This window comes from Equus przewalskii, chromosome 12 (assembly GCF_037783145.1).
Source record: "Equus przewalskii isolate Varuska chromosome 12, EquPr2, whole genome shotgun sequence".
Taxonomy (NCBI): Eukaryota; Metazoa; Chordata; class Mammalia; order Perissodactyla; family Equidae; genus Equus; species Equus przewalskii.
This window is the reverse complement of record NC_091842.1, coordinates 4,282,369-4,306,434: the sequence shown is the minus strand read 5'-3', so window position 1 is coordinate 4,306,434 and position 24,066 is coordinate 4,282,369. Positions and strand designations below refer to the sequence as shown.

Below are 24,066 nucleotides of genomic sequence, written 5' to 3'. Positions count from 1 at the left end.
TTGCCAAGCCCCGTTCTGGTGGGGGATGGGAAACGAACAGATCCCCCACAATGAAAAAACACACCTGACTCCAGGTTGCAGGGGAAGAGAAAGAACCGGTCAGAGAGTCAGGAGGATTGGAGGAGAGACCTGGGTCTCCAGAGAACACCCCCGGACACCTGCCTGGGTCACAGTTGGGCTCCATTGTTGGGGCTCCAATGGTAAACAACAGGAACCCCCATTAACCATCATATGTGTTATGCCTGAAGTTGTACTTAGCTGTCGCCTAAACCATGAGCTCTTTGAAGCAAGGACTGCACCTGTTCCCACGATGGTCCACCCACAGTAGGAGCTCATCAGAGCCTCTTCTTGATACTAATAACTAGCTCAACCCCGTGAGGGAGGAGGGAAGTGAGGCCCAGGGAGGGGATGATGTGAAACTTGATGTCCTGGGTTGAATAGTGTCGTGTGTGTCCCTCGGTCCTCCCCACCCACCCACACTCTGAATGTGACCTTATTTGGAAACAGGGTCTTTGTAGATGTCATTAGTTAGGATGAGGTCATACTGGCTTAAGGTGGATCCTAAATCCAACATGACTAGTGTCTTTATAAGAAGAGATGACACACACACACACACACACACACAAACACACACGACGGCCCTGTGAAGAGAAAGGATTCTTCCCTAGAACCTTTGGAGGGAGCATAGCCCAACCACCATCATCATTTCAGACTTCTAGCCTCCAGAAGTGTGAGAGAATACATTTCTGCTGTTTAAACCGCCCAGTTGGTGGTACTTTGTCGCGGCAGCCCCAGGAAAGTATACGCTTGCTTAGGGTCACCCAGGAGTCAGCACCAGTATTCAAAACCAGTTCTTTCTGACACCAGATCGTTCCCGGCGAATTTTTATTAGTAAGTGATTTTTAAATGCAAAGGGTTAGAGGCGAGGGCATATCATCCATACATTCATTTACCCAGCAAGTATTTATTCAGTGCCCGCTACCTGCCGGGGAGCGTTCCAGGCACGGGGAATCCAGTCCCTGTCCTACGGTTTATTAGGGGGAGGACGGGAAAAAAAAAAATACAGATCGGATGGCGCAAAGAGCTATGGAGAAAAATGACCCAGGATAAGGGGCAAGTTTAGGTGTGTGCATGCGACGATGGGGAGGAGTCGATGCTAATTTCTGCAGGGTGATCAGAGACCAGCTCTCTGACACGTGGTTTCCACACACCGCGGGGATGGGGAAGCAAATGCAAAGCCTTGACGCAGGAGGGTAACGGACCGGCAAGGGAGGCGAGCAGAGAGCAGAGGAGAGGGACAGGAGGTCAGGCAGCAAGCCGGGGGCGCCCGCGCCTCTTCCAGGCTCACCCCGCGCTCTAGCTGGGCCTTGGCGGCGGCGCCGCACCCAACATGGCGGCCGCGCGGGGCACGCCTCCAGGCGAGCGGAAGTGCGTAGCGGTAGGCGCCGGAAGTGGTGGGCGGCCCCGCCCCCTGACGGGGTCTCTGTGGAGCCGCCGACGCGCCGGCTTTGAGCATCCCTGGCGGGCCTGGCGGGAGGCCCCGGGGCTGTGGCTCCGGCGGCCGAGGCTCGGCCCGCCGTCGACATGGCCAGCTCCGGAGAGGTACGGCCGGCGCCTCTCTCCGCTCTCCTCCCTGCCCGGCGGCCTCGGCCCCGCTCCGCCCTTCCCATCCCGACCCCAGTTCCTCTGCGTCCTTTCCATCCCGACCTCGGCCGGGCTCTGTGCTTCCCACTCTGACCCCGACCCGGCTCGGTCCTTTCCTCCCCGACCCTCGCGTCGGCCGGGCTTGGTCCCTCCTGCCCCGATGCTGGCCTCGGCCTCGCCCTGTCCTTCCCATCCTGACCCTGGCCTTGCCCCTTGTCCCATCCCGCCCCCGAGGCCCTCGCCCTGTCTCCGAAGACACCAGCTGTCTCTCCTCTTCGGGTTTCCATCCCTCTCCCAGCCCCGCATTCCTGATCGCCACGGTTCTTCCCCGCCTTTCCGTCCTCAGAGTTTCCGGGCTCCTCTAGGCCTCCCGGGCCCTTTTCCCAGGCCCCTGTGCCTTGGCGCAGCCCTTGGAGCTCTGAGCCGGTGCCCTCTCCTTGCCCACTCGCACCCCATCCTCTGTCTCTGAATGCTCAGTGTCAGTTCAGCCCACTTTTCTCTGAGCCTGCTTCTTGTGTGACTTGAGGGGTAATGGAGGGAAAGCCATTTCCCCCCGGGGGACTTAGGACTTACCCTGGAATTCTTTCCCCAAGGCTCCACAAATCTGGGTCGGGGAGAATCCCACTGAGTCCCAGTAATGTGGTGCAAAGTATTTTCTCCGCAGACCAGGGTATGGGCCATCTGGACTCTGACTGGTGGCTTTCCTTTTGTTGGCTCCCCCTACCTTTCCGTGCACTTGTGTGCGTCTGTTAGTACCTGTCGTCTGGGACTCAGACCCTTGAGCACACTTCCTAAGTCTTAGGGGCTTGCCTGTGCGTACATGGGAGGTGGCGGGTGGTTGCTGAGAGCTTCTCTTCATTTGGAGTGAATTTGACTCAGAAGTGGTCCCTGTGGCTCCTTAGTTGAGGGGGCGGGTGTAGGGCCCACCTGCAGATGGTCGCAGGACACCAGCTCCCCAGGAGGAGCCTGGTTGTGTCAGCAGATCCAGGGTAGTTGGGTGTGCTTGGGGTGGGGGGGGAGTCTGGCACATTGGTCTCGTGGGTTCCTGGTGCAAAGGCCCCTCTGTTCCTTGAAGCACATGTGGGCGAACTGGCCAGAAGGCCTGTTATATAGTGGGCGTCTCTTGCGTTGACAGGAGAGAGGGGATCTTGTTCTTCCCTGGATGTGGAGGTCAAGGTTCCTTTTTCTGAAGATGTCTATTTATTTATTTATTGAGATATAGTTCGCGTATCATAAAATTCACACTTCTAAAGGGTACAGTTCAATAATTTAAAAAAATATATTCACAAGGTTGCGCAGCTATCCCCACTCTCTGATTCCAGAATGGGGTGGTCTGGTTTTGAAGGTCACTGCTGGCTTTAAAGGGCAGACGCCCAGGCCCGCTCCCCCAGTTTCTGAGGAGCAGGGCTCTGTGTTTCTAAGGCACCTCACGTGATTCTGAAGCAGCGGTCCGTTGACTTCCCGGGTTCAGTGCCTCTTTCTCGTGGGCGTTACAAAATGATCTCTGTTCAGGAGGCTTTCTTGGCCTGCTGAGGAGAGAAGCAAGCATGCAAGCCATTAGAGTTCATCCGAGGAGGCTGGGGCTGGAGGGGGAGGTGCGGGAGTGGGAGGGGGAGTTAAGTGTGTCTGGGGGCTGCTGGGAGGGCTTCGCTGAGGAGGGAGCATTTGAGTTCAAGTTCCGAGAGCTGCTGTTTCCATTGGGTGGTGGCGTGTCAGTTTGTGCAAAAGCTTGGAGATAGGAGTGCTGTGTATCGGGACATTCTGGAAAATGCCAACTAGAGAAGTAAAGACCCAAGAGGAGGGGGCAGTGTGGAAAGCCTATCTCAGTTGCTTCTCTGATTTACAGCATTTTGTATAATGGAAAATTCCACACACTTGTGAAAGAATGGTGTAGTGAACCTGTGTCTACGTACCCGTTGCCCCCAGACCATCTTGTCTCATCTCCGTCTCTCCCATGCCTCCTCCCCTTAGATTATTTAGAGCACATCCAAGATGCCTCAGGCATTACTTCGTGAGTCCTGTGATTTCTGTGGGTGCCGGGCTGGTGGAGGGTCAGATGGTAAACATCTGGGAGGGGATGTTTTTTGGGCAGGTACCTAGGTTTCAGTACTTAATTTTGCTTGACTTTAAAAAAAATTGGGAAATGTTACGCATTCTGGAAAGTATATAAGACACAGAGTTTAGCAAATAGCTGAACTCTGAAAACCCCTTGCAAGTTGTCATTATCCGGTTCTAGCCGGGTGGTTCCCATCTGTGCCTGATAAGGATCACCTGGTCCACTCCTGCATCGGGATTTCCGGAGCCTTCGGGAAGTGCCTGGCTGGGCTCTCCGGAAGCTGGGCAGCCCTTTTCTGGTGGAAGGAAGAGCAGTTTAAGGCTCAGCTGATCCGGCCCTGCCTTAGGCCTTGCTTGCTGTCTGACTCAGACTACTTCCCGAATTTTTTAAAGATAGAGAATGGGTCTGCCTCAGTTTCCCCAGTGGCTGAGAACGCATCGCTCCGGGAGGCAGAGGGAAGATGTCCAGGGTGTGTGTGGAGGTGGGCGTGGTCTGGGCCACATTGTTATTTCACAGACAAGACTCTTGGGGACGTGCTCCCTCCTGGTGGGCACTCCTTGTTTCTGTCGTCTCCAGAGCTTGTCACCCTTCCTGGGGGAAAGCGGTGCTGACTTACAGATGCCGGGATCCTTGTCTTGGAAGACTCAGTTCCAGGGAAAAGAGTCTGCTTCTGCAAACCCTGCTCCTGCCTCCCAGGACCCGCGTCGGGTGGTCAGGTCGGGGGAGCGACTGTGTGCCGCCTCGCGGGGCACAGCACTCAGAGAAAATCATCTCGTGGGTTGTGCTGAGACGGGATGGAGGGGGCCAGAACTCAGTTCCTGGCTCTGGTTTTTTTTTTAGATTCTTCTATTTTCTAGATGGTTTTAGGAGAAATTCGGTATTCACATGACTGGAAATTATATGATGCTGGAGTTTTCTACAGTGTCTTACCCTGCGTTCTCATTGCTCCGTGATGGCCTTCTGACTCTGATAAATCTGCAAATTGGGAATGGGGAGGGGCAAGCCTCAGGCTGCTCAGCGGGGTTCGAGCCCACCGTCCCTCGGTCCCAGGTCCTGTGTGCCCAGCTCGCCTGCTAAGGATGGCCACTGGTCCCAGGCTCCCTGGAGATGGGAACCCTGGGGCTAGGCTGGGGCCTGGGAACCTGATTTCTCACAGGTGCCTGCATGAGCCCCGGGATTGGCTCTGGGGATTCGGAGCTGAGGAGGTCACTCTGGTCCGAAACACTAGACCCGGAAGAGAGCGGGCCAGGCACTGTGGACGGTGGTCTGCCGGCCACTTTCTGCCCTCACAACGGTGGGGCAGGACCCGGAGTGAGGGCACAGCAGGTGGAGAGGGGGATGGAGGCACGTCTGTTGCCGCCTCTCGTGAAGGAGGGCCAGAAGTGGAAGGGCAGGTGCTGGTGAGCAGGTGGGAGATAGCTGTGGAAGCACTTTCCCTGCCTGATGCGGGTGTGCAGGAGGCAGAGCCTGTCAGGACGGGTAGGGATGTCACAGTCAGAGTTCCTGGGAAACCCCTGGTGTCCGCCTGGGGGGTGCCTACCAGCTCTTCCTGCCCAGACTCCACTGTTGCCATGGCAGCAGCCAGGCTTTCCAAGCCTCAGCTTCCATGTTTGGAAGAGGCAGCTTGCAGAGGTGAGGCTTGCAGATGGATCCGCTGGGAAAGGCAGGAGAATCTTCTGGGCCCGCTGTCCTGGGAATGGTAGAGAGGCGCCCCTGTGGGGAGGATGGTTTAGAGCCAGGAGGACCCCTTCGGGGAGGTGTTGGGACGAGACAGGGACTCCCCTCCAGTGAGGTCCCCTGGCCTTGCTTTGGGGGTTTCCTGTCACCTTAGCATGAGCTGACCCCCTCTTCCTCGTGCTTGCCCGCATCAGAAGGACGCTGGTGTGCCCGCGTTAGAGAAGAAAGCCTTTCGTAGATGTCTGCGCCAGGAAACTGAAACGTGCGGATGTCTTAGTGGAAATACCAGCACGAGTTTCTAACCAGAAACTATGATACATGGAGAGAAATCGTGCACTCCCTATTATGTATTGCTAACTGTAAGATTTGAAAATGTTGCTAGTCAAGCAGGTGCTGTTTCTTATTTTTAAGGCCTTTTTTTTTTTTTTGAGGAAGATTGGCCCTGAGCTAACATCTGCTGCTAATCCTCCTCTTTTTGCTGAGGAAGACTGGCCCTGAGCTAACATCCGTGCCCATCTTCCTCTACTTTGTACGTGGGACGCCTACCACAGCATGGCTTGCCAAGCAGTGCCATGTCCGCACCTGGGATCCGAACCGGTGAACCCTGGGCTGCCAAAGTGGAAAGTGCGCACTTAACTGCTGCGCCACTGGGCTGGCCCCCAATTTTTTTTTTTTTGTGAGGAAGATTGTCCCTGAGCTAACATCCATGCCAGTCTTCCTGTATTTTGGACTTGGGATGCCGCCACAGCATGGCTTGACAAGAGGTGTGTAGCTCCACGCCCAGGATCCAAAGCAGTGAACCCTGGGCCACCAAAGTGGAGCGTGTGAACTTAACCACTATGCCACTGGGCTGGCCCCTGAAATCTGTTACTTTTGAAGAGAGGTCCTGGTGTGCAGATTGAAAAGGAGCTTTTGAAGAATGTCGTGGGTTCTTGCGCCGCTGTTCAGATTTTTGGTAAAAGCACCTTCTCTACCATGGGCCGTGGTGAGAGCGTCTCTTGGCTTGTCTCCCTGGCTGCAGAGGCTGGGCTGCGGGCCCCCTTGGGATGTCGTGGGAATTCGTTTCCCCTTGTTTTCAGGACACGTCCTACGATGGTGACGCGCCCCCTGCAGCGGCCTCGATGGCGGATGGCGCCCACCTGTTGGGCTTCTCCGACGAGATCCTCCTGCACATCCTGAGCCACATCCCCAGCACAGACTTGGTTCTCAACGTCCGGCGCACCTGCCGGAAGCTCGCAGTGCTGTGCCTGGACAAGAGCCTCATCCACACGGTGCTGCTGCAGAAGGACTATGAGGTGAGGCGGCGCGGCCCTGGGCTGGCACTCGCGTGTGGGGCAGGAGAGGGGGCGACCGGAATGCCCACCTGAGGACTGGCGCAGCCCGGCAGCGGGGCCCGCAGCTGATGTAAGGAGGCGGGCGCTCAGAGTCCTGACCGGGACAGCCTCCCAGATACGCTGCGTGACAGAGCTGGGGGCTGAAAGGGCGGGTGGCGTCCCACCATGGAGGAGAGCGCAGGGACAGTGGACATGGGCCTGGGAGGGCCTCGGGCCTCGGCACTGGGGGAGGCGAGAGCCTTACATTCCGGTAGGTACCCAAGAGTGGAATTGCCGGCTCCCACGGCAGGTGTTGGGACTTCCCTGTGAAGTTATTGTGTGGCTCTCCAGTGGCTCGAGGGAGGCACCGTCTGACATCCCCAGCAGCTACAAGAGTTCCATTTGCCCCGCATCCCTGTCAACACACCATGTGGTCGGTCTTTTATGTTTTCGCCTTTCTAATGAATGGATGGACGTGGCGTCTCGTGGTTCTCACTTCCCTTTCCCCGATGAAAGCTGCTGTCGATTGTCTTTCGTCAGGTGCCTGGGCCGTTCGTAGATCCTCCCTTCAGAGGTGACTGTGCAAGGCTTTTGCCCGTTTATTATCGTCTGCCTTTCTCTTAGTGAGTTAGAGTTGTTCTCTATATGTTCTGGATACAAGGCCTTTGTCAGATACACGTATTAGGAGTATTTTCGCTCATTGTCTGTGGCTTGCTGTTTCATTTTCTTAACAGTGTCTTTTGAAGAGCATAAACATTGGTGAAGTCCAACTTATTGGATTTTTTTTTTTTAAGATTTTATTTACTTTTTCCTTTTTCTCCCCAAAGCCCCCTGGGAACGTAGTTGTATATTCTTCATTGTGGGTCCTTCTAGTTGTGGCATGTGGGACGCTGCCTCAGCGTGGTTTGATGAGCGGTGCCATGTCCGCGCCCAGGATTCGAACCAACGAAACACTGGGCCGCCTGCAGCGGAGCGTGCGAACTTAACCACTTGGCCTCGGGGCCGGCCCCTGAAATTTTTTTTTTAAAGATTTTATCTTTCCTTTTTCTCCTAGAGCCCCCCGGTACATAGTTGTGTATTTTTAGTTGTGGGTCCTTGTAGTTGTGGCATGTGGGACGCCGCCTCAGCGTGGCCTGATGAACCGTGCCATGTCCTCGCCCGGGATCCGAACCCGTGAAACCCTGGGTCACCGGAGCAGAGCGCGCGAACTTAACCACTCGGTCACGGGGCCAGCCCCCAACTTATTGAATTTTTGAGTTCGTGCTTTCTATATTCTGTTGAAGAAATCTTTGTGAAATCTGAGGTCATGAAGATTTTCTCCTATGTTGTCTTTTTTTTAATATGTAACATTATATTAGTTTCGGGTGTACAACATTGTGGTTTCATATTTGTGTATGTTGTGAAGTGATCCCACCGTAAGCCTAGTCAATGTCCATCACCTTACATAGTTACATAAAGATTTTTCTCTTGTGATGAGAACTTTGAAGATCTACTCTCTCAGCAACTTTCAAATATACGATACAATATTGTTAACCCCAGTCATTGTGCCGTACATTACATCCCCAGGACTCATTTATCTTATGACTGGAAGTTTGTGTCTGTTTGTTTTTTTTTTTTTGGGGTTGGGAAGATTGGCCCTGAGCTGACATCTGTGCCAATCCTCCTCTCTTTTGTTTGTGGGATGCCACCACAGCGTGGCTTGATGAGCGGTGTCTAGGTTTGCGCCCAGGATCCGAACTGGTGAACCCCGGGCCGCCGACACAGAGCGGGTGAACTTAACCACTATGCCACCGGGGTAGCCCCAAAGTTTGTGTCTTTTGACTACCTTCACTCATTTTTCCCACCCCCTGCCCCCGCCTCTGGCAACCACCAATCTGTTGTCTATATCTATGGCCTTGGTTTTCTTTGTTCTTTTTTTAGATTCCGCATATAAGTGAGATTGTATGGTGTTTGTCTTTCTCTGACTTATTTCAGTTAAGCATAATGCCCTCGTGGTCCATCCATGTTGTTGCAAATGGCAAGATTTCATTTTTTTTTTTATGGCTGAATAATATTCCATTGTCTGTCTATATTACACATTTTCTTTGTCCATTGACCCATCGATGGCTGGGAACTTGAGTTGTTTCCATGTCCTGGCTATTGTGAATAGTGCTGCAGTGAACGTGGGGGTGCAGGTTTCTTTTCGAGTTAGTGTTTTCATTTTCTTTGGCTAAATACCCAGAAGGGAAATTGCTGGACCATATTGTAGTTCTGTTTCTAATTTTTTTTTTTAAGATTTTATTTTTTTTTCCTTTTTCTCCCCAAAGCCCCCTGGTACATAATTGTATATTCTTTGTTGTGGGTCCTTCTAGTTGTGGCATGTGGGATGCCGCCTCAGCATGGTTTGATGAGCAGTGCCATGTCCACGCCCAGGATTCGAACCAACGAAACACTGGGCCGCCTGCAGCAGAGCGCGCGAACTCAACCACTCGGCCCTGGGGCCAGCCCCTCTGTTTCTAATTTTTTGAGGAACCTCCATACTGTTTTCCATTGTGACTGCATCAGTTTCCATTCCCACCAACAGGGCGCAAGGATTTCCTTTTCTCCATGTCCTCCCTGACACTTGTTGTCTCTTGTCTTTCTGATAATAGCCATTCTAACAGGTGTGGGGCGATATCTCACTGTGGTTTTGACTTGCATTTCCCTATGATTAGTGATGTTGAGCACCTTTTCATATGCCCCTTGGCCACCTGAATGTCTTCTTTGGAAAAATGTCTATTCAGATCCTCTGCCCATTTTTTAATCAGAGTTTTTTGGTGTTTTTGCTGTTGAGTTGTATGAGTTCCTTATGTGTTTTGGGTATGAGCCTCTTATCAGGTATATGATTTACAAATAGTTTCTCCCATTTGGTAGGTTGTTTTTTCCTTTTTTGGTGGTTTCCTTCGCTGTGCAGAAGCTTTTTACTTGGATGTGGTCCCACTTGTTTATTTTTGCTTTTGTTGCTTTTGTTGTCAGATTAAAAAAAATCATCGCCCAGACCAATGTCACGGAGCTTACCACCTACGTTTTCTTCTAGGAGTTTTATCATTTCAGGTCTTCCATTCAAGTCTTTCATCCATTTAGAGTCCGTTTTTGTGTACGGTGTAAGATAGTGGCCCAGTTTCCCCAAACTCTCATCTGTTGTCTTGTACAAGTTTTATAGGTTTAGCTCTTATGGTTGAGTCTGTGATCCACTCTGCGTTCACCTTTCTATGTGGTGTGAGATAGGGGTTCAGGCTCACTTTTTTGCATCTGGCTATTTGGTTGTTCCAGCCGCTCTCATTGAAAAGATTATCCTATCCTGCTTGAATTGCCTTGCAACCTTTGTCTACAATCGATCAATGATGTATCTTAAAGATAAAAATAACCAGAGGCCTAGACCTTAACTTGAATCTTAGGAGCCTGTGGAAGGGCCTCCTGACTCTTATTAGCAGTTGTGAAGCGATGCCTTTGAAACCCAGAGTGAGGCCCCTCCAGAGCGCTGGCTCCTCTGTGAGAGCGAGAGTGAGTGCGTGCTGTGCTCCTGCACTGAGGGTGGGCTTCCTGCACACAAGGCTTCTTGCTGTGTGGGAAGGGGCAAATGCCCCACACACAGCTCCGCAGCACCGTGTGTCTGGAGCGTTTACCATGTGTGTGTCCTTTGCCTGCACAGTTCTGTGTGCGGACATTGACCTGAGGGAGGTGCTCAGACGCACGAGCATCGCATATGCGGAGGCTCGGTGCAGTGTTGTCTGAAGGCCTCACTGCAACAGCCCTGACGTCCAGCTGTGGGCGCCTGGCCACTGGGCCCCGAGTGGACATGTCGTGGCTCACCTGAGCAGTCCCGGCCGCGTTTTTGAGGAATATTTAATTCGTATGTTGTAAAGTGCATATGATGTGAAGGAGAGCACAGCCAAAGCAAGCTTCCAGGGCCAATTCCATCTTGTGATTAAAAACTCCTGCATACCATAAAGTTCACCATTTTTGGGTGTCCAGTTCTGTAGCATTAAGTACATTCACAGTGTCGTGCAACCGTTATTGCTATTTCCAAACCTTTCAGCACCCTGAACAGAACTCTGGAGCCATTGAGCAGTAACTGCCATGCCCCTCTCCCAGCCCCGCTGACCTCTGTCCTGCGTTCTGTCTGTGAGTTGCCTCTCCTGGGCATTTCTCAAAAGTGGAGTCAGACAATGTGCGATCGCTCATGACTGGCGGATCTCACTGAGCATCGTGTCCTCCCACCTCGTCTGTGTCGGAGCAGGAGCCAGGACTCCACTCCTTTCTGTGGCTGATCCTTTTCCATTGTGTGGACAGACCCCTGTTTGTTTCCCCACTCACCCGTCCTTGGACCCTTGGGTGGTGTCCGCCATTGGGCTGTTGTCCACAGTGCCGCTGTGAACGTGGGTGTGCAAGTGTCTGTTTGAGTCCCTGTTTCAGGTCCCTGGATGTATACCTGGCAGTGGAATTGCTGGGTCCTGTAGTAACTCTGTTTAGCTTTCTGAGGAAGCACCAAGCTTTTCCTCAGCGGCTGCACCATTTTCCCTTCCCTCCCAGCGGGGGCCTCCTGACCGTTGGCCTCAGGTAATTGTGTGGGGAGGGACAGGAGGTGCCGGCTCTCCCTCAAGGTCCCTCCCAGCTGGCGCGGAGCCTGCACGGGGCCCCTCGAGGCTCCCCGACTGTCGTGGGGGAGGGCGCAGCCTGAGGGGTGCAGGGGAAGGAGCCGCCTGGCGCCTTCAGCCCCTGTCCTTCCTCTCCCCGCCCGTCGTGTCCTGCAGGCGAGCGAGGACAAGGTGAAGCAGCTGGTGAGGGAGATCGGCCGCGAGATCCAGCAGCTCAACATGGCCGGCTGCTACTGGCTGTCCGGCTCCACCATCGAGCACGTGGCCCGCTGCCGCGGCCTGGTGAAGGTGAACCTGTCGGGCTGCCGCCTCACGTCGCTGCGCCTCTCCAAGATGCTGTCGGTCCTGCAGCACCTGCGCTCCCTGGCCATCGACGTGAGCCCCGGCTTCGACGCCAGCCAGCTGAGCGGCGAGTGCAAGGCCACGCTGAGCCGCGTGCGGGAGCTCAAGCAGACGCTCTACACGCCGTCCTACGGCGTCGTGCCCTGCTGCACCAGCCTCGAGAAGCTGCTGCTCTACTTCGAGATCCTCGACCGCACGCGCGAGGGCGCCATCCTCTCCGGCCAGCTCATGGTGGGCCAGAGCAACGTGCCCCACTACCAGAACCTGCGGGTCTTCTACGCGCGCCTGGCCCCCGGCTACATCAACCAGGAGGTGGTGCGGCTCTACCTGGCTGTGCTCAGTGACCGCACGCCCGAGAACCTCCACGCCTTCCTCATCTCCGTGCCCGGCAGCTTCGCCGAGAGCGGGGCCACCAAGAACCTGCTGGACTCCATGGCCCGCAACGTCGTGCTGGACGCCCTGCAGCTGCCCAAGTCCTGGCTCAACGGCTCATCCCTCCTCCAGCACATGAGGTTCAACAACCCCTTCTACTTCAGCTTCAGCCGCTGCACGCTGTCCGGCGGCCATCTGATCCAGAGGGTCATCAACGGCGGGAAGGACCTGCGCAGCCTGGCCAGCCTGAACCTCAGCGGCTGTGTGCACTGCCTGTCGCCGGACTCCCTGCTCCGCAAGGCGGAGGACGATATCGACAGCGGCATCCTGGAGACGCTGGTGGCGGCCTGCTGCAACCTGCGCCACCTCAACCTCTCGGCCGCCCACCACCACAGCTCCGAGGGCCCCGGCAGGCACCTGTGCCAGCTGCTGGCCCGGCTGCGCCACCTGCGCTCCCTGTCCCTGCCCGTCTGCTCCGTGGCCGACTCGGCGCCGCGGGCCGACCGCGCCCCCGCCCAGCCCGCCATGCACGCCGTGCCCCGCGGCTTTGGCAAGAAGGTCCGCGTCGGCGTGCAGTCCTGTCCCGGCCCCTTCTCCAGCCAGGCGGTCCCTCAGCCGTCCTCCGTGTTCTGGTCTCTGCTGAAGAACGTGCCCTTCCTGGAACGCCTCGAGCTGATCGGCTCCAACTTCTCCTCCGCCATGCCGCGCAACGAGCCCGCCATCCGCAACTCCCTCCCGCCCTGCAGCCGGGCGCAGAATGTCGGGGACTCGGAGGTGGCCGCCATTGGCCAGCTGGCCTTCCTGAGACACCTGACGCTGGCCCAGCTGCCCAGCATTCTGACGGGCTCCGGGCTGGTGAGCATCGGCCTGCAGTGCCAGCAGCTCCAGTCCCTCTCGCTGGCCAACCTGGGCATGATGGGGAAGGTGGTATACATGTCCGCCCTCTCGGACATGCTGAAGCACTGCAAGCGGCTGAAGGACCTCAGGTGAGGGCCGGGCGGCTCCTCCGTGGCCTCTGCTGCCTTGGAGGAGGCGGGGGGAAGCGAGCGGCGTGACTTTTGGTTTGGCGAGTGTTTGCGTCCCTGCTGTGCACCTGCCGAGACGAGCAAGGTGCAGGCCTGTCCTCCAGGAGCTGAGTCCTGGGGGTGGGCGGCTGAGCAGGCACTGTGTGCGACGCTGGGACTCAGGAAGGTGCCGGGGACTTGGGGAGCAGTAGTGGGTGGAGCCCAGGGAGGGCATGCAGGGGGTGCTGGGGCCTGAGCTCCCGCATCGTCCTCCTTACTGTGGCGGTTTGAGTGCTGGCGCCGTGCGGGGCTACTGTGTACGTGATCTTGTTTAATATCACACCACGAGGTGGGCAGCGTCGTTCCCATACAGCTGAGCCTGCACATGGGGGAGGCAGGATTCGAACTCCGGGCTTTCTGCCCAGCTTGGTGGTTCTGAAGGGTGTGTAGGAGTTAGCCAGGAGATGTGGGGCCAAGACTTTCTGGAAATGTTGGTGGCGTGTGCAGACCCCCAGAGGTTTATAAACATGCCGTGTGCTCCAAAGCTAAACAGTTCCGAGTGGCCGGGCACCGGGGGAGGGTATGGGGGGCAGCAGGTGAAGGTGCTGAAGGAGTGTGGCCAGCAGAGGGAGGGGGTCCCATTTCCACGTAGACGGGAGGGGCCAGGCTGGAGGAGACAGAGAGATGGGCTCAGAAGGGAGGACTGCACACTACTGAGGGGTGACGGTGGCCTGGAGCAGGATGGCAGGGCTGGCTGGAGACAGCGAGAGGAGGCAGGACCCACGGCCTTGGAGAGCTCCACCCCACGCCGTCGTCATGGGCACACTGGCAATTTCCAGAGCCCAGACGTGAAATGTATTCCCACCGAATGATGCCATGGAGTGAAGGGTGTTCTCCCAAGGCACCTGCATTTAAAGGGTGAGCCTTCTTGAGTCATATTTGAAAATCTTGACAGATCTCATCTTGAAAAATTGCATTGTTTCCCAGAAACTACCCAAAATGTAGTAATGAGTGTGACGCTGAAGCTGCTGGGGTGTTCGGGGGTGACATCAGGGGACAATGACACACTGGGACACGTGTGTCATTGTCCCCACGACGGTTAGTGCTCCCTTTGTGCCTTCACCGAGGGCCAGGTGCCGAGCTGAGGGCTCTCAGCACCATCTGGTTTCGTCCCCGCAGCAGCTATGAGGCGGGCCTCTCTGGTCCCATTTCACAGACGGGCCGTGGAGGCTTGAGGGCTGAGCTGAGAGTCACCCTGGTCAGTCGAACTCGGAGCTTGGCCTTGGCCCTCAGCGACGCGCAGTGGAGACAGGTGTGTCCTTTGCACACCTCCCCTCCCCACCTCAGAAGGTGCCGTGCGACAGGAAATGAACCAGGTTGGAGCCCGAGCGCAGAGGGCTTTCCGCCGCACCCTGGAGCCTTCGTGGAGAGGCAGCTGAGGCTGTCCTGGGCGTCCCAGTTACACTTGCACTGAGTACGCAGTGCTGAGTGTTCGGAACCCCCGATTTAGAGTTTGAGCTCGGTAGCCGTGTGTGTGTGTGTGCGCGCGCGCGCGCGCGCGCGCATGCACGCACAGGCTGGGCTCTGCACGCGACCTCCCAGCCGCTTACAGAGCTTGCTAGGGGGTGATAGAAGACGTCGTGAGGCGGTTAAGCACGTGTGGTCGGCAGAGTTGCCGTTTCCATTCCAGGGCCCTCTGGGGCCCTCCGTCCTCCTCCAGGTGCAGGGGTGCCCAGGGGGCCACCCTGGGCCCTGTGGGGTGAGCACCGCAGGCTCGCTCTTCACTGCCCAGTTCCACCTGCTGTCCTCACCCAGCACACCTCTCCCTCGTGGCCGAGTTGCATCCTCTGTGTTAGTTTCTCTGGCTTGGGTTCCTCTCCTGCCTGGTTGGGGGGCGTCCCCTGCCTGCCAGGGGTGGAGGAGGGGCTCTGACCAGAGCAGTCAGCCCCCTTCCCCACCTTCTTTGCAGGATGGGCCTGGCCCCCCGATTCAGAGCCTTGCTGGCTGCCTTCCCGCCCGCATCCCTGTCTGCAGACATCAGGAAACAGCCCCTCTCGTTTCACTGGTTCATCTCTTTCCAGTGCCTCCTCCCACCTCGTCTCCTCCTGTGCCTTCACTGTCCCATCATCGGCCTTTCTGGAACGCGTGGTGACAAGTGCATGGTCAGTGGGCCGTGTGTAACTTGAAGCTGCAGGTGGATCATGAAACGCATTTAACAAATGGAAAACTCCCCAGGTCTGCTGTTCTGTGACCTTGTCGGAGTTTCGTGATTGAGGATGGAATAGGCCTTGGTTCAGGGAGCCTGAGGGAGCGTCTGAGTTCTAATTTAACTAAACCCGGAGCCAAGGTACTCCTGGACGTGTCGCTTTTGCCATCAGTCTTTTTGCTTTCTTGCCAGCCCATTAAATCTCACGCCTCTTCCAACCATGGGGTCAGGCTGTTTGGTCATTTTTGGGGAGTGTTGGGTAGAAACAGAAATCATGGGGCTGGCCCGCTGGTGCAGTGGTTAAGGGCACACATTCCGCTTCTCCGTGGCCCCGGGGTCACCAGTTCGGATCCCGGGTGTGGACATGGCACCGCTTGGCAAGCCATGCTGTGGTAGGCGTCCCACATATAAAGTAGAGGAAGATGGGCACGGATGTTAGCTCAGGCCCAGTCTTCCTCAGCAGAAAGAGGAAGATTGGTGGCAGATGTTAGCTCAGGGCTAATCTTCCTCAAAAAAAAAAAAAGCAACAGAAATCAACGAAAGTAAAATAAAGTAACTCGCTCACGTAGTTTAAAAAGTCAGAGTACTCGAAGATAATGGAAACCAGTGACTCTCTGCCACCGCCCGCCCCGCGTCCAGAGCATTTGTTAAGTGTCTGCTGCCTGCAGAGCCACCTGGAGACACAGGGCTCCCAGCTCTCACAGGCTGCTGGGCCCATCGCCCCAGGCCGGTGCTCGCCGGGCCACTTCAGAGCTGCGCTGCCTGTGGAGAGGGGAGTGGGCCTAGCATCCGAGCTGGTCCCCTGTCCCCGCGCCCCCCTCCTCCAAGAGATGGGCCCTGGCCCTGCACCCCTGCGTCCAGTGGAGGGAGGCCCCAGGGAAGGGACCCATGCAGGGACCTTGGAGTCACACAGCCTGAGTGCACCTCGGGCTGCATGTGCCCAGGCCCTTCGTCTGTAAAGTGGGGCTGTTCAGATGAAAGGACTTATCCTCATGAGGCCTTTAGGATGGGCCTCGGCGGCCATCGCACACTTGTGAATCCTTATCTCCAGCAAGCGCTGGAATGCCTGTCATGCCAGGGGCTGTGCTGGACACCTGGGACCCTGAACAAACAGCAGGGCTTGTTCTCGGGGAGCCCACATTCGGGGGAAGAGAGCCCAGCCTGAAGGTGAGAGGGAGGGTCCGTGTGGGGCTGGAGGGTACAGATGCAGGGAGGCCACGCAGGGCCGGGGTGCCTGAGTGTGGGGGACAGGGTAGGTTTCATGAAGCGGGGAGAGTTGAGCGAGGAATGCAGGGAGTCGAGTTGGCAAAGCAGAACCTGGGGGAAGAATGTTCTGGGCCAGGCAGATGGAGCCGCATTAGCCAGCACAGTGTGCACGAGCCACGGGGCAACTTAAATTGAAATGGATCCACGTGAAATAACATCAGCGGTCGGTTCCTCAGCCGCATTAGGCCTGTTTCGGGTGCCCGGAAGCCGCCTGTGCCTGTGGCTGCTGTACTGGCCGGGGCACACGTGGGATGTTCCCGTCTGCACAGAGGTTCTGTTGGGCAGAGCTGAGTTAGCGCCCGCGCCCTGAGGCGGGGTGTGCGGACCCTTTCAGGAGTGGCCAGCGGCCGGGTCACTGGAAGGATGCTCTCGAGGGGAGAAGACGGCAGGGTGCGCGGCTGTGCTGCCGCAGACGGGGCGCCAGGACAGGAGCCTGTGTCAGGCCTTCAGTGAGGGACGAGGCCAGAGCGGGGTCGGGGGGGGCCAAAATGGCCAGATTCTGACTTTATAGAGGATTTGCTGACTGACCCGATGCATGCGGTGGGTGGGGGGCGTCGAGGTGGGTCCAGATGGTGCTGAGGCTCCTGGCCGAGCGGTGGCACCGATGCGGCTGCCATCGGCCGGGAGGAGAAAGGCTGTGTGGAGCGGCTGCACATGTGCAGGGCTGAGTTCAAGACGCTGTGGACCCCGCGGAGGAGCCAGCGCGTGGAGCTGGGAGACGTCAAGATTGGGCCTGGGGACGCTCAACGAGAGTTGCTCAGGAGGAGGAGCCTGAGGCAGGCCGGGAGGGCCAGTGTCCAGGAGCTGGAGGGAACGCTGGAGTGGCGGCTGCTGCTGGGTTGTATTGGCATGCTCGTGCCGGCAGCCGGGGGCTTCTCCCGTGCCTGCAGCTGTTGACCCCTTGGATGTTTCAGCAGCCCAAGGGTGTAGCTGTTATCACTCCATTTTGCAGCTGAGGAGATGAGGCGCAGAGGGCACTGAACGTGTCCAGGTGGTGCAGCTGGGAGTGCTTCCTGCTCAAGGGCCGTTGGGTGTTGAGCAGTGGGGCACAGCAGCGTTCACTGGTTACCTAGGTCACCTCCGGGGCCTGGGACATGATCTTTGTGGCTGAGCGTCTTCTCCAGGAGCACGGCCGTGCTTGTGATGTGAGTTTTGTGGCCGGGGAGGCCTGCAGAACTCAGGATAAATGGATTTTTTGGGTCAGCCTGAGAACCTGACCACCGCTCATAATGGCCTCTCTGTGCACACCAGCCGCTGAGAACCGCTCTGATCGGAGCGGGGACTGCCTGTTCAGAACAAACACCAGGCTCTAAGTCACGGCCAGATGGCCCCGTTCCCCTGGATTCCTGCCCTCTGCAGCAGCCACGCCTAGGGAGGCCGGAGTGAAAGGAGCAGGTGGTGCCCGCTGCCCGCCGCGGGCAGGAGCTGCAGAGAGGAAGTGGTGTGCCAGCTTGGGAGAGGCTGGCGTGCTGCTGCTGGGGCCTCCTCCCTGGGCCACTCCTGCGCTTCCCGGTGGGACATTGCTGAGATGGCGCCCTTGGGATCCCAGGCTGGCCAGATGCCGCCACTGCTGTCCCCACCAGCGAGGCCTGTGAATCCGTGCCTGGCGACACCTGGGGCTCCTGGCTTGGAGCTGCCTCCGAGCAGCCAGGGCTACTCCTGCGGGGAGGCGGTGTGGGAGCGTGTCGTCCTGCTGGTGCCTCCCGGGTCCGGATTCATGGTGCAGCTCGGCGGCACAGAAAGAGGATTGCAAGTTGGGCCGAGCAGGGCACCGTCTTTCCTAGGACTGATTCGGCCCTGCCTTGTGGAGCAGGGAGGGAGGGCGTTACCCTGAGTCACCCCAGCCTGCTGGTGACCTCGGAACCGGGGCAGCGTCTGGGCGGAAGCGAGAGGGCTGTTTCGGAGCCAGGCCCTGGAGGCTGTCCCGAGACTGCCCTGGAGGCCTGGGCGCTGCTCGGGGCCTGGGCAGTGGGCAGCAGGTGAGATGGGGCCGCCCACGCGCCTGCCTGAGCCCGCAGAGCCTGCGGAGACCCAGCCGCCTCTCCGGGCCGGGCTTTGGGGGCCAGAGCCTTATAGACCCAAAGGTCGAGGGTCGGCTGGGAGGGAGAAGGGCCAGGCCCCCCTCGAGGCGAAGCCGACCACGGTGGCTACCTCCTCCTCATCCCTGCCCTAGTCGCAGATGCTGCCACCGGCGGCCACCCGCGAGAGGTCAGTTCTGCCAGCCCACCGTGCAGAGGGAGAGACAACGGGGGAGTGGACAGACACTCCTACCAGGCCTGTGCGACCGGGCCACCTGTGGCAGGTGGCTTCCTGCAGGGTGGGAGAATCTGGAAGTGGCTAGCTAGTTGAAAAAATGTTTGAGTGTGTGTGTACACAACACACACACATGCACACACACACACATGCACACACACTCTCTCTGCCTTCTTGGTTTGTGACCCAGGAGGCTGGAACGAGATCTTCAGCGGGTACACAGCCCTGCATCGCCACCTAGTGCCCGAGGAGCCACAGGGCTGTCCTCCCCGCTGGCCTGTGGCCACCCGCTTTCCTGCCGTCTCCATCGCGGCTTCCCCTGCTCCAGGGACAAGCCAGCGGCAACTGCGGCTCAGCGGTGCTGGTTCTGGACTTTTGCCCCACTCGTTTTCCCACTTTCGGGTCTGCCAAGGGCTGCTTACTTTAGGATTTTAAAAAAAATTGTTTTTAAAAAATAGAAACAAATACTGCGTTCAAATATTTTCTCTAGAAAAACCAGCTTCTCAAGAAACTCACGCCTCTAGTTGGGCCGACACTTGCCCACTGTCTGGGCTCTGCGTGCCTTCGGTCGTTCCCTTGTCCTCGGTTGGGGTGGACCGGAAGTCCGCGCCCTGGGTTCGCCCCCACTGCTTCAAGGGTGGAGTCCTCAGTGGAGGTGGGGGGTGAGGCTCGTGCTCCACGTCTCTCCGGGACCACCACTCGCATCTCACGCTGTGGCCCTGGGAAGCTCTTCTCCTGGTGTCTGTGCCCAGAATGGCACTGCCTGCCTGCCTGCCGTGCCCCCTGCACGAGAGTGAATATGGGGCTTTTTGAAATCGTGCCCCAGAAGGACGCGCATTTCCCCCCACAGTCTTAGCGTCAGGAGCTTCCTAGAATTTCTGCTTACATTTAATTAGAATTAACAGCCAGCCTCCTTGCCATGTCCCGGTGCCTGGTGGCCCCCCTTGGGCAGCTGGGAGTACATTCCAGAGTGGCAGGAGCTCCTGTCCCACCTCTGCTCCAGATGCCAGGACGATGCCAGGATATGGCTCGTTCTCACAGACCAGATTTTAGAACCCCTTCTCTCGTCCTGTGACTTATCAGTGCCCCGGGCCTCAGGGCAGTGGAGACTGGAGTGTGAGCTCTCTGCGGGTCGTGTTTGGGTTGAGGATGGGGAGCCCATGGACGGCCCCTTGCCCGCGTCCTGGTCGTCACCTTTCTCATGGTGTGGCTGTTTCAGAGCATGTGGGCTCTCCCTCCACCTGGGGTCTCGGGGGCTGGGATGGGGACACCCTCTGTCCCCAGCGCAGGCTGCTGCCTTTTGGGGGTGGGCGTGGGCATGTCTTGCTCACCTGGAAGTGTCTCTCCTTTTATGATGAGAGCCCCCAGCTGCAGCCTGCCTTCTCGGGTGTCCCAGGAAGTCACCAACCTGGCCTCGCACGTAGAGAGGGTCTTGCCGGCTGTCCTGGTCCACCCAGGGGTCTGTGTCTGCCCAGTGGGCAGGGCTGAGGCTCAGAGAGCCCATGGGCCGATGCTGTGTTTCTGCAGGAGTGATATGCTCAGGGCCTGGCCCTTGGGGGTGGCTAGATGGATTTGCTTGGCTGGACTCGGGGGAGACTCAGAATGTCGAGGACAAGAATAGCGTCACCCTGGCGTGTGGCTGTGTCTCCAGGATGGGGATGGCAGCGTGGCCGAGCGCCGCCCTGTGCCTAGTCTCCAGGGCCTGGTTGCTTGCTGGCGAGGGCCGGGTCCCCACCGTGATCCACGTGAGAGCAGTCAGTGGCCTCGGCGGCTCGTCCCAGTGGCCGCCCTTTTACAGCATCCTCGTCCTCAGTCACCGAGTTCAGACATAGGAGACCCAAAGATGCAGGAAGCCCATTAGCGAAGGGCAAGTACCTTCCTTGTGGATTTCATCCTCTGCCTCATGTTTCCTTCCCTCCCGGCTTTCAGAGGGAGTGGGCTTGGGTCGGCTGTGGTTCGGGGCTCAGCCCATGGGGGCGGCTGAGGCCCCCGCCTCTGTCAGCCGCTCCCCCTGAGCTGCGACTTCTACCGACATGCCCAGATCTCCATCATCCGTGGAAGGCCTGTCCCCACCCGCCCTGGCCCCTGTGCCGCCTTCTGCCCAGCTGTCCTGCTTATGCCACGAGCCTCGAAGCTGCTCGGGCCAGGTGACCGGTGACTCCCCACCGCAGTCAGAACAGGTTTTCTAAAAGCACTGAGCCGTGCATGTCTGAGAGGGACCGACGTGCCGAAGGCTGTGAAATAAAGATGGTTCCCGGAGCCCGCTTCTGCTCTCCAGCGCTGATTGTTGCTAACAGGTTTTCTTCTGGGAGGGTTTTGCACAGACAAGCTACACGTTAATCTCTGTGTTTGAGGCCGTCTCAGTCTCTGTGGACCTTACCTGAGAGGTCTCTGTGCTCTGTCAGCGCCTTCGGTGCCCTCTCCTTGGTTCCCGGGTTAGTATTCTGGGGCTGCCCTGACAAATGACCACAAACCAGGTGACTGAGAACGCCAGAAATTCGTCATCTCGTGGTTAGGAGGCCAGAAGTCCGAGGTCAGGTGTCGGCAGGGTTGGGTCCTCCTGGAGGCTCTGAGGGAGAGCCTCTTGCAGGCCCGTCTCCTAGCTTCTGGGGCTGCTCACAGTGCTGGGCATTCCTTGGCGTGTGGATGTGTCACTCTGGTTTCTGCCTCCGTTGTCACATGGCGATCTCCCTGCATGTCCCTGCCGTGCCATGCCTTCACGTGGCCTTCTGGTGAGGAACCGGTTACTGGGTTGGAGCCCATCCTGATCCAGCATGATAGACCCAGCTTCCAAATAAGGGCATGTCGCAGGGGTGGGGTCAGGACTGCCACATGTCTTTTGGGGACACGGTTCGGCTCCCACCTGCTCCCCTCCCCATTCTCCAGGCTCTCAGCCCCCCTCCATTCTTGGGTGCTCCCTCAGCCCCTGAGTCCCGTTCGCCCCCCCACCCCACATTCTTTCTGCTCTCCCCTGACTCAGCCTGGAGGGGTGACAGGGCCTGCAGCCCAGCAGCCCCCCATGAATCCAGGCGTCTTCTGGTTCCACATCTGTGTTCCCAGCTGCCGGCTGAACTTCCCTGTTGCTTTTCATCGGTGCCTCGCACAACGTGTCCCCACCGCATCACTGTACCCTCAAAGCCATTCTGTGCGTCCCGCTCTCTGGGTGCACAGACTCCCAGGGAAGGGTCTGGAATGTTTCCTCCAGGTCCTGCCCTTGCTCCCTGTAGCCAGAACCTCAGTGCAGACTCATGGCTCCTCCTGCCCTGCGCCCAAGCCCTGCCCTGGTGGCCAGCGTGCGTCACGCCTGCTCCCTCTAGAGCAGGTCTGACCTGGTGGAACCCTCCCGTCCTTCCTCGTGTCTGCAGCTGAAGTCTTAGCTGCTTCTGTGGCCCCCCCCCCCCCCCCGGCCTGGGTCTGTCCACCCCTCCTGGCACGGTCGGAGTGGCCCCACCCAGCTCAGGCGCCTCCCCTGCAGCCGTTCCCTGCCTGTCCCTCCGTGTCTCGTGTTTGGTCATGAGGAGTGAGCCGGGCTGTGCGTCTCTGTGTCCCCATTAAACTGTGCTCCCGAGGGCAGGGACCTCCTGTCAGTGCGTGTCTCCAGCCCCTGCACCTCAGTGTTTGAGGAAGGGTGGGTTGCCCAGGGGCTCAGTTGGGTGCACCGAGCAGGTGGCGCAGCAAACGCGGCTGGCTCTTGGCTTTGAGCAGGTGGCGCAGCAAACGCAGCTGGCTCTTGGCTTTGAGCAGTGTCTTGGCTGGGGTCTGTAGGCTGTGGTGGGCTGGTCGCATCGGGCCTGCAGGGTCTCCCCTGAAATCAGGATCACCAAGGGAGACCCTGGGCGTCTTGAGTCCTCACTCAGCGCTGCAGGGGACTGTGGTGTGGACGGGCGTGGGGACAGCTCACCTGGGTCCTCTTTAGCCATCCAAAGTCATGGTGGGGGCGCTAGGCCAGGAGGCGCCCTCCGCGTGCGTCCGTGGCACCACGGGCGGGCGGGCGGCGCGGTCTCACGCCTGCTCTCTCCCCACAGGCTGGAGCAGCCCTACTTCAGCGCCAACGCGCAGTTCTTCCAGGCGCTGAGCCAGTGCTCCGCGCTGCAGCGCCTCTGCCTGGTCTCCCGCAGCGGCACCCTGCAGCCCGAGGCCGTGCTGGCCTTCATGGCCCGCTGCCTGCACGTCGTCGTGTGCCACATGTTCACCGGGGAGTCCCTCACCACCTGCAAGAGCCTGCAGCAGTCCCTCCTGCGAAGGTGAGTGGGAGCAGCCGGGCCTGGGGTGGCCGGGAGGCCTTGACAGCGTCCCCGTCCCCGTCCCCGAGGGGGTCTTGCTCGCCGCTCCTCCCTCAGGCTTCGTCGTGTGCCCAGCCGTGATTTCCTGGGCCTGACAAGTGCTGGCAGTGGCGGAGTTCTGAGCTGGGCGGTTTTCCGGCTCGGCAGCGCCTCCTGTCCCCGGGCATTCCCTCTGCGACGCGGTGAACTCTCTGCCTCCTGGGAGCCCCCTCCCCACCCAGCACGAAAGTATTCTTTCCATCTTCCGGCTTCCATAACGTAACCTCCTGTGTCCCCATGCTACAGTGACCGAGACCAGGAATGCACGGTGCCGGACTGCCAGTCGGCCTCAAGCCTCCGAATTGCATCCCTCTCCCGCTCAGGGCCTCTTTCTGATCCAGGATTCGGTTCAGCACCCCCCGTCACACGCACTTGTCCCGTCTCCTTGGCCTCCTCCAGGCCGCGGCGGTCCGCCGTCTCTCCTTGGCTTTGGCGACCCTGACCCTTTTGGAGGGCCCTGGCTGGGTGTGTGGTAGAAGGTCCATCAGTGTGGGTTTGTCCCGTGTTTTGGTCCAGAAAACCACAGAGGGGATGCTGTGTCCTCCTCAGTGTGGCACACTGTGGCAGTGTTACGTCTTCTTGCTGGTGGCGTTGGCCTTGACCGCTGGGTAGGCGGTGTCTCCAGGTGTCTCGGCTGTGAGGTCTCACCGTTCTGTTTCTCGTTAGTAACTGTCCTGTGGGGAGACGCTTCGACAGTCTGCAGACGCCCTGTGTCCTGAGACTTTTGCCCGCTGGTTCTGGCGCCCACTGTGGGACCTTGCCAGTGACAGGTTACTCTGAGGTTTTCCTGACGGCGGTGTTCTGTTTCCTTCGTTCCTTGTGTGTTTCTTAATGGGAGCTCTGCGGTGGGAAGGACCTGTCCCCTCTCCCCAGTTATTTATTTATTCAGTTGTTTCCCATGTCCCTGTAGACTCGCAGGGTTTTATTTTATTCAGTGGGTTTGGTCCTCTACTCCCAGTGTTCATGTTGCTGCTCACATTCTTCCAGATTTGGCC

General features: G+C 58.1%; 1 protein-coding gene across 2 annotated transcripts in view; it reads left to right on the top strand.

The window, feature by feature from the left end:
- The first annotated feature begins 1,449 nt into the window (after positions 1-1,449).
- The window catches only part of FBXL18 (F-box and leucine rich repeat protein 18), a 42,603-nt gene continuing 19,986 nt past the window's right edge, over positions 1,450-24,066 (top strand). The window contains exons 1-4 of one of the 2 annotated variants that reach the window (XM_070566229.1): positions 1,450-1,602; positions 6,457-6,672; positions 11,463-13,006; positions 22,775-22,993. In XM_070566229.1, coding sequence (XP_070422330.1) covers positions 1,585-1,602; positions 6,457-6,672; positions 11,463-13,006; positions 22,775-22,993 — 1,997 coding nt within the window. In that variant the 5' untranslated portion in view covers positions 1,450-1,584. The remainder of the gene's footprint in view (positions 1,603-6,456; positions 6,673-11,462; positions 13,007-22,774; positions 22,994-24,066) is intronic. The other variant, XM_070566230.1, reaches the window with a different exon arrangement.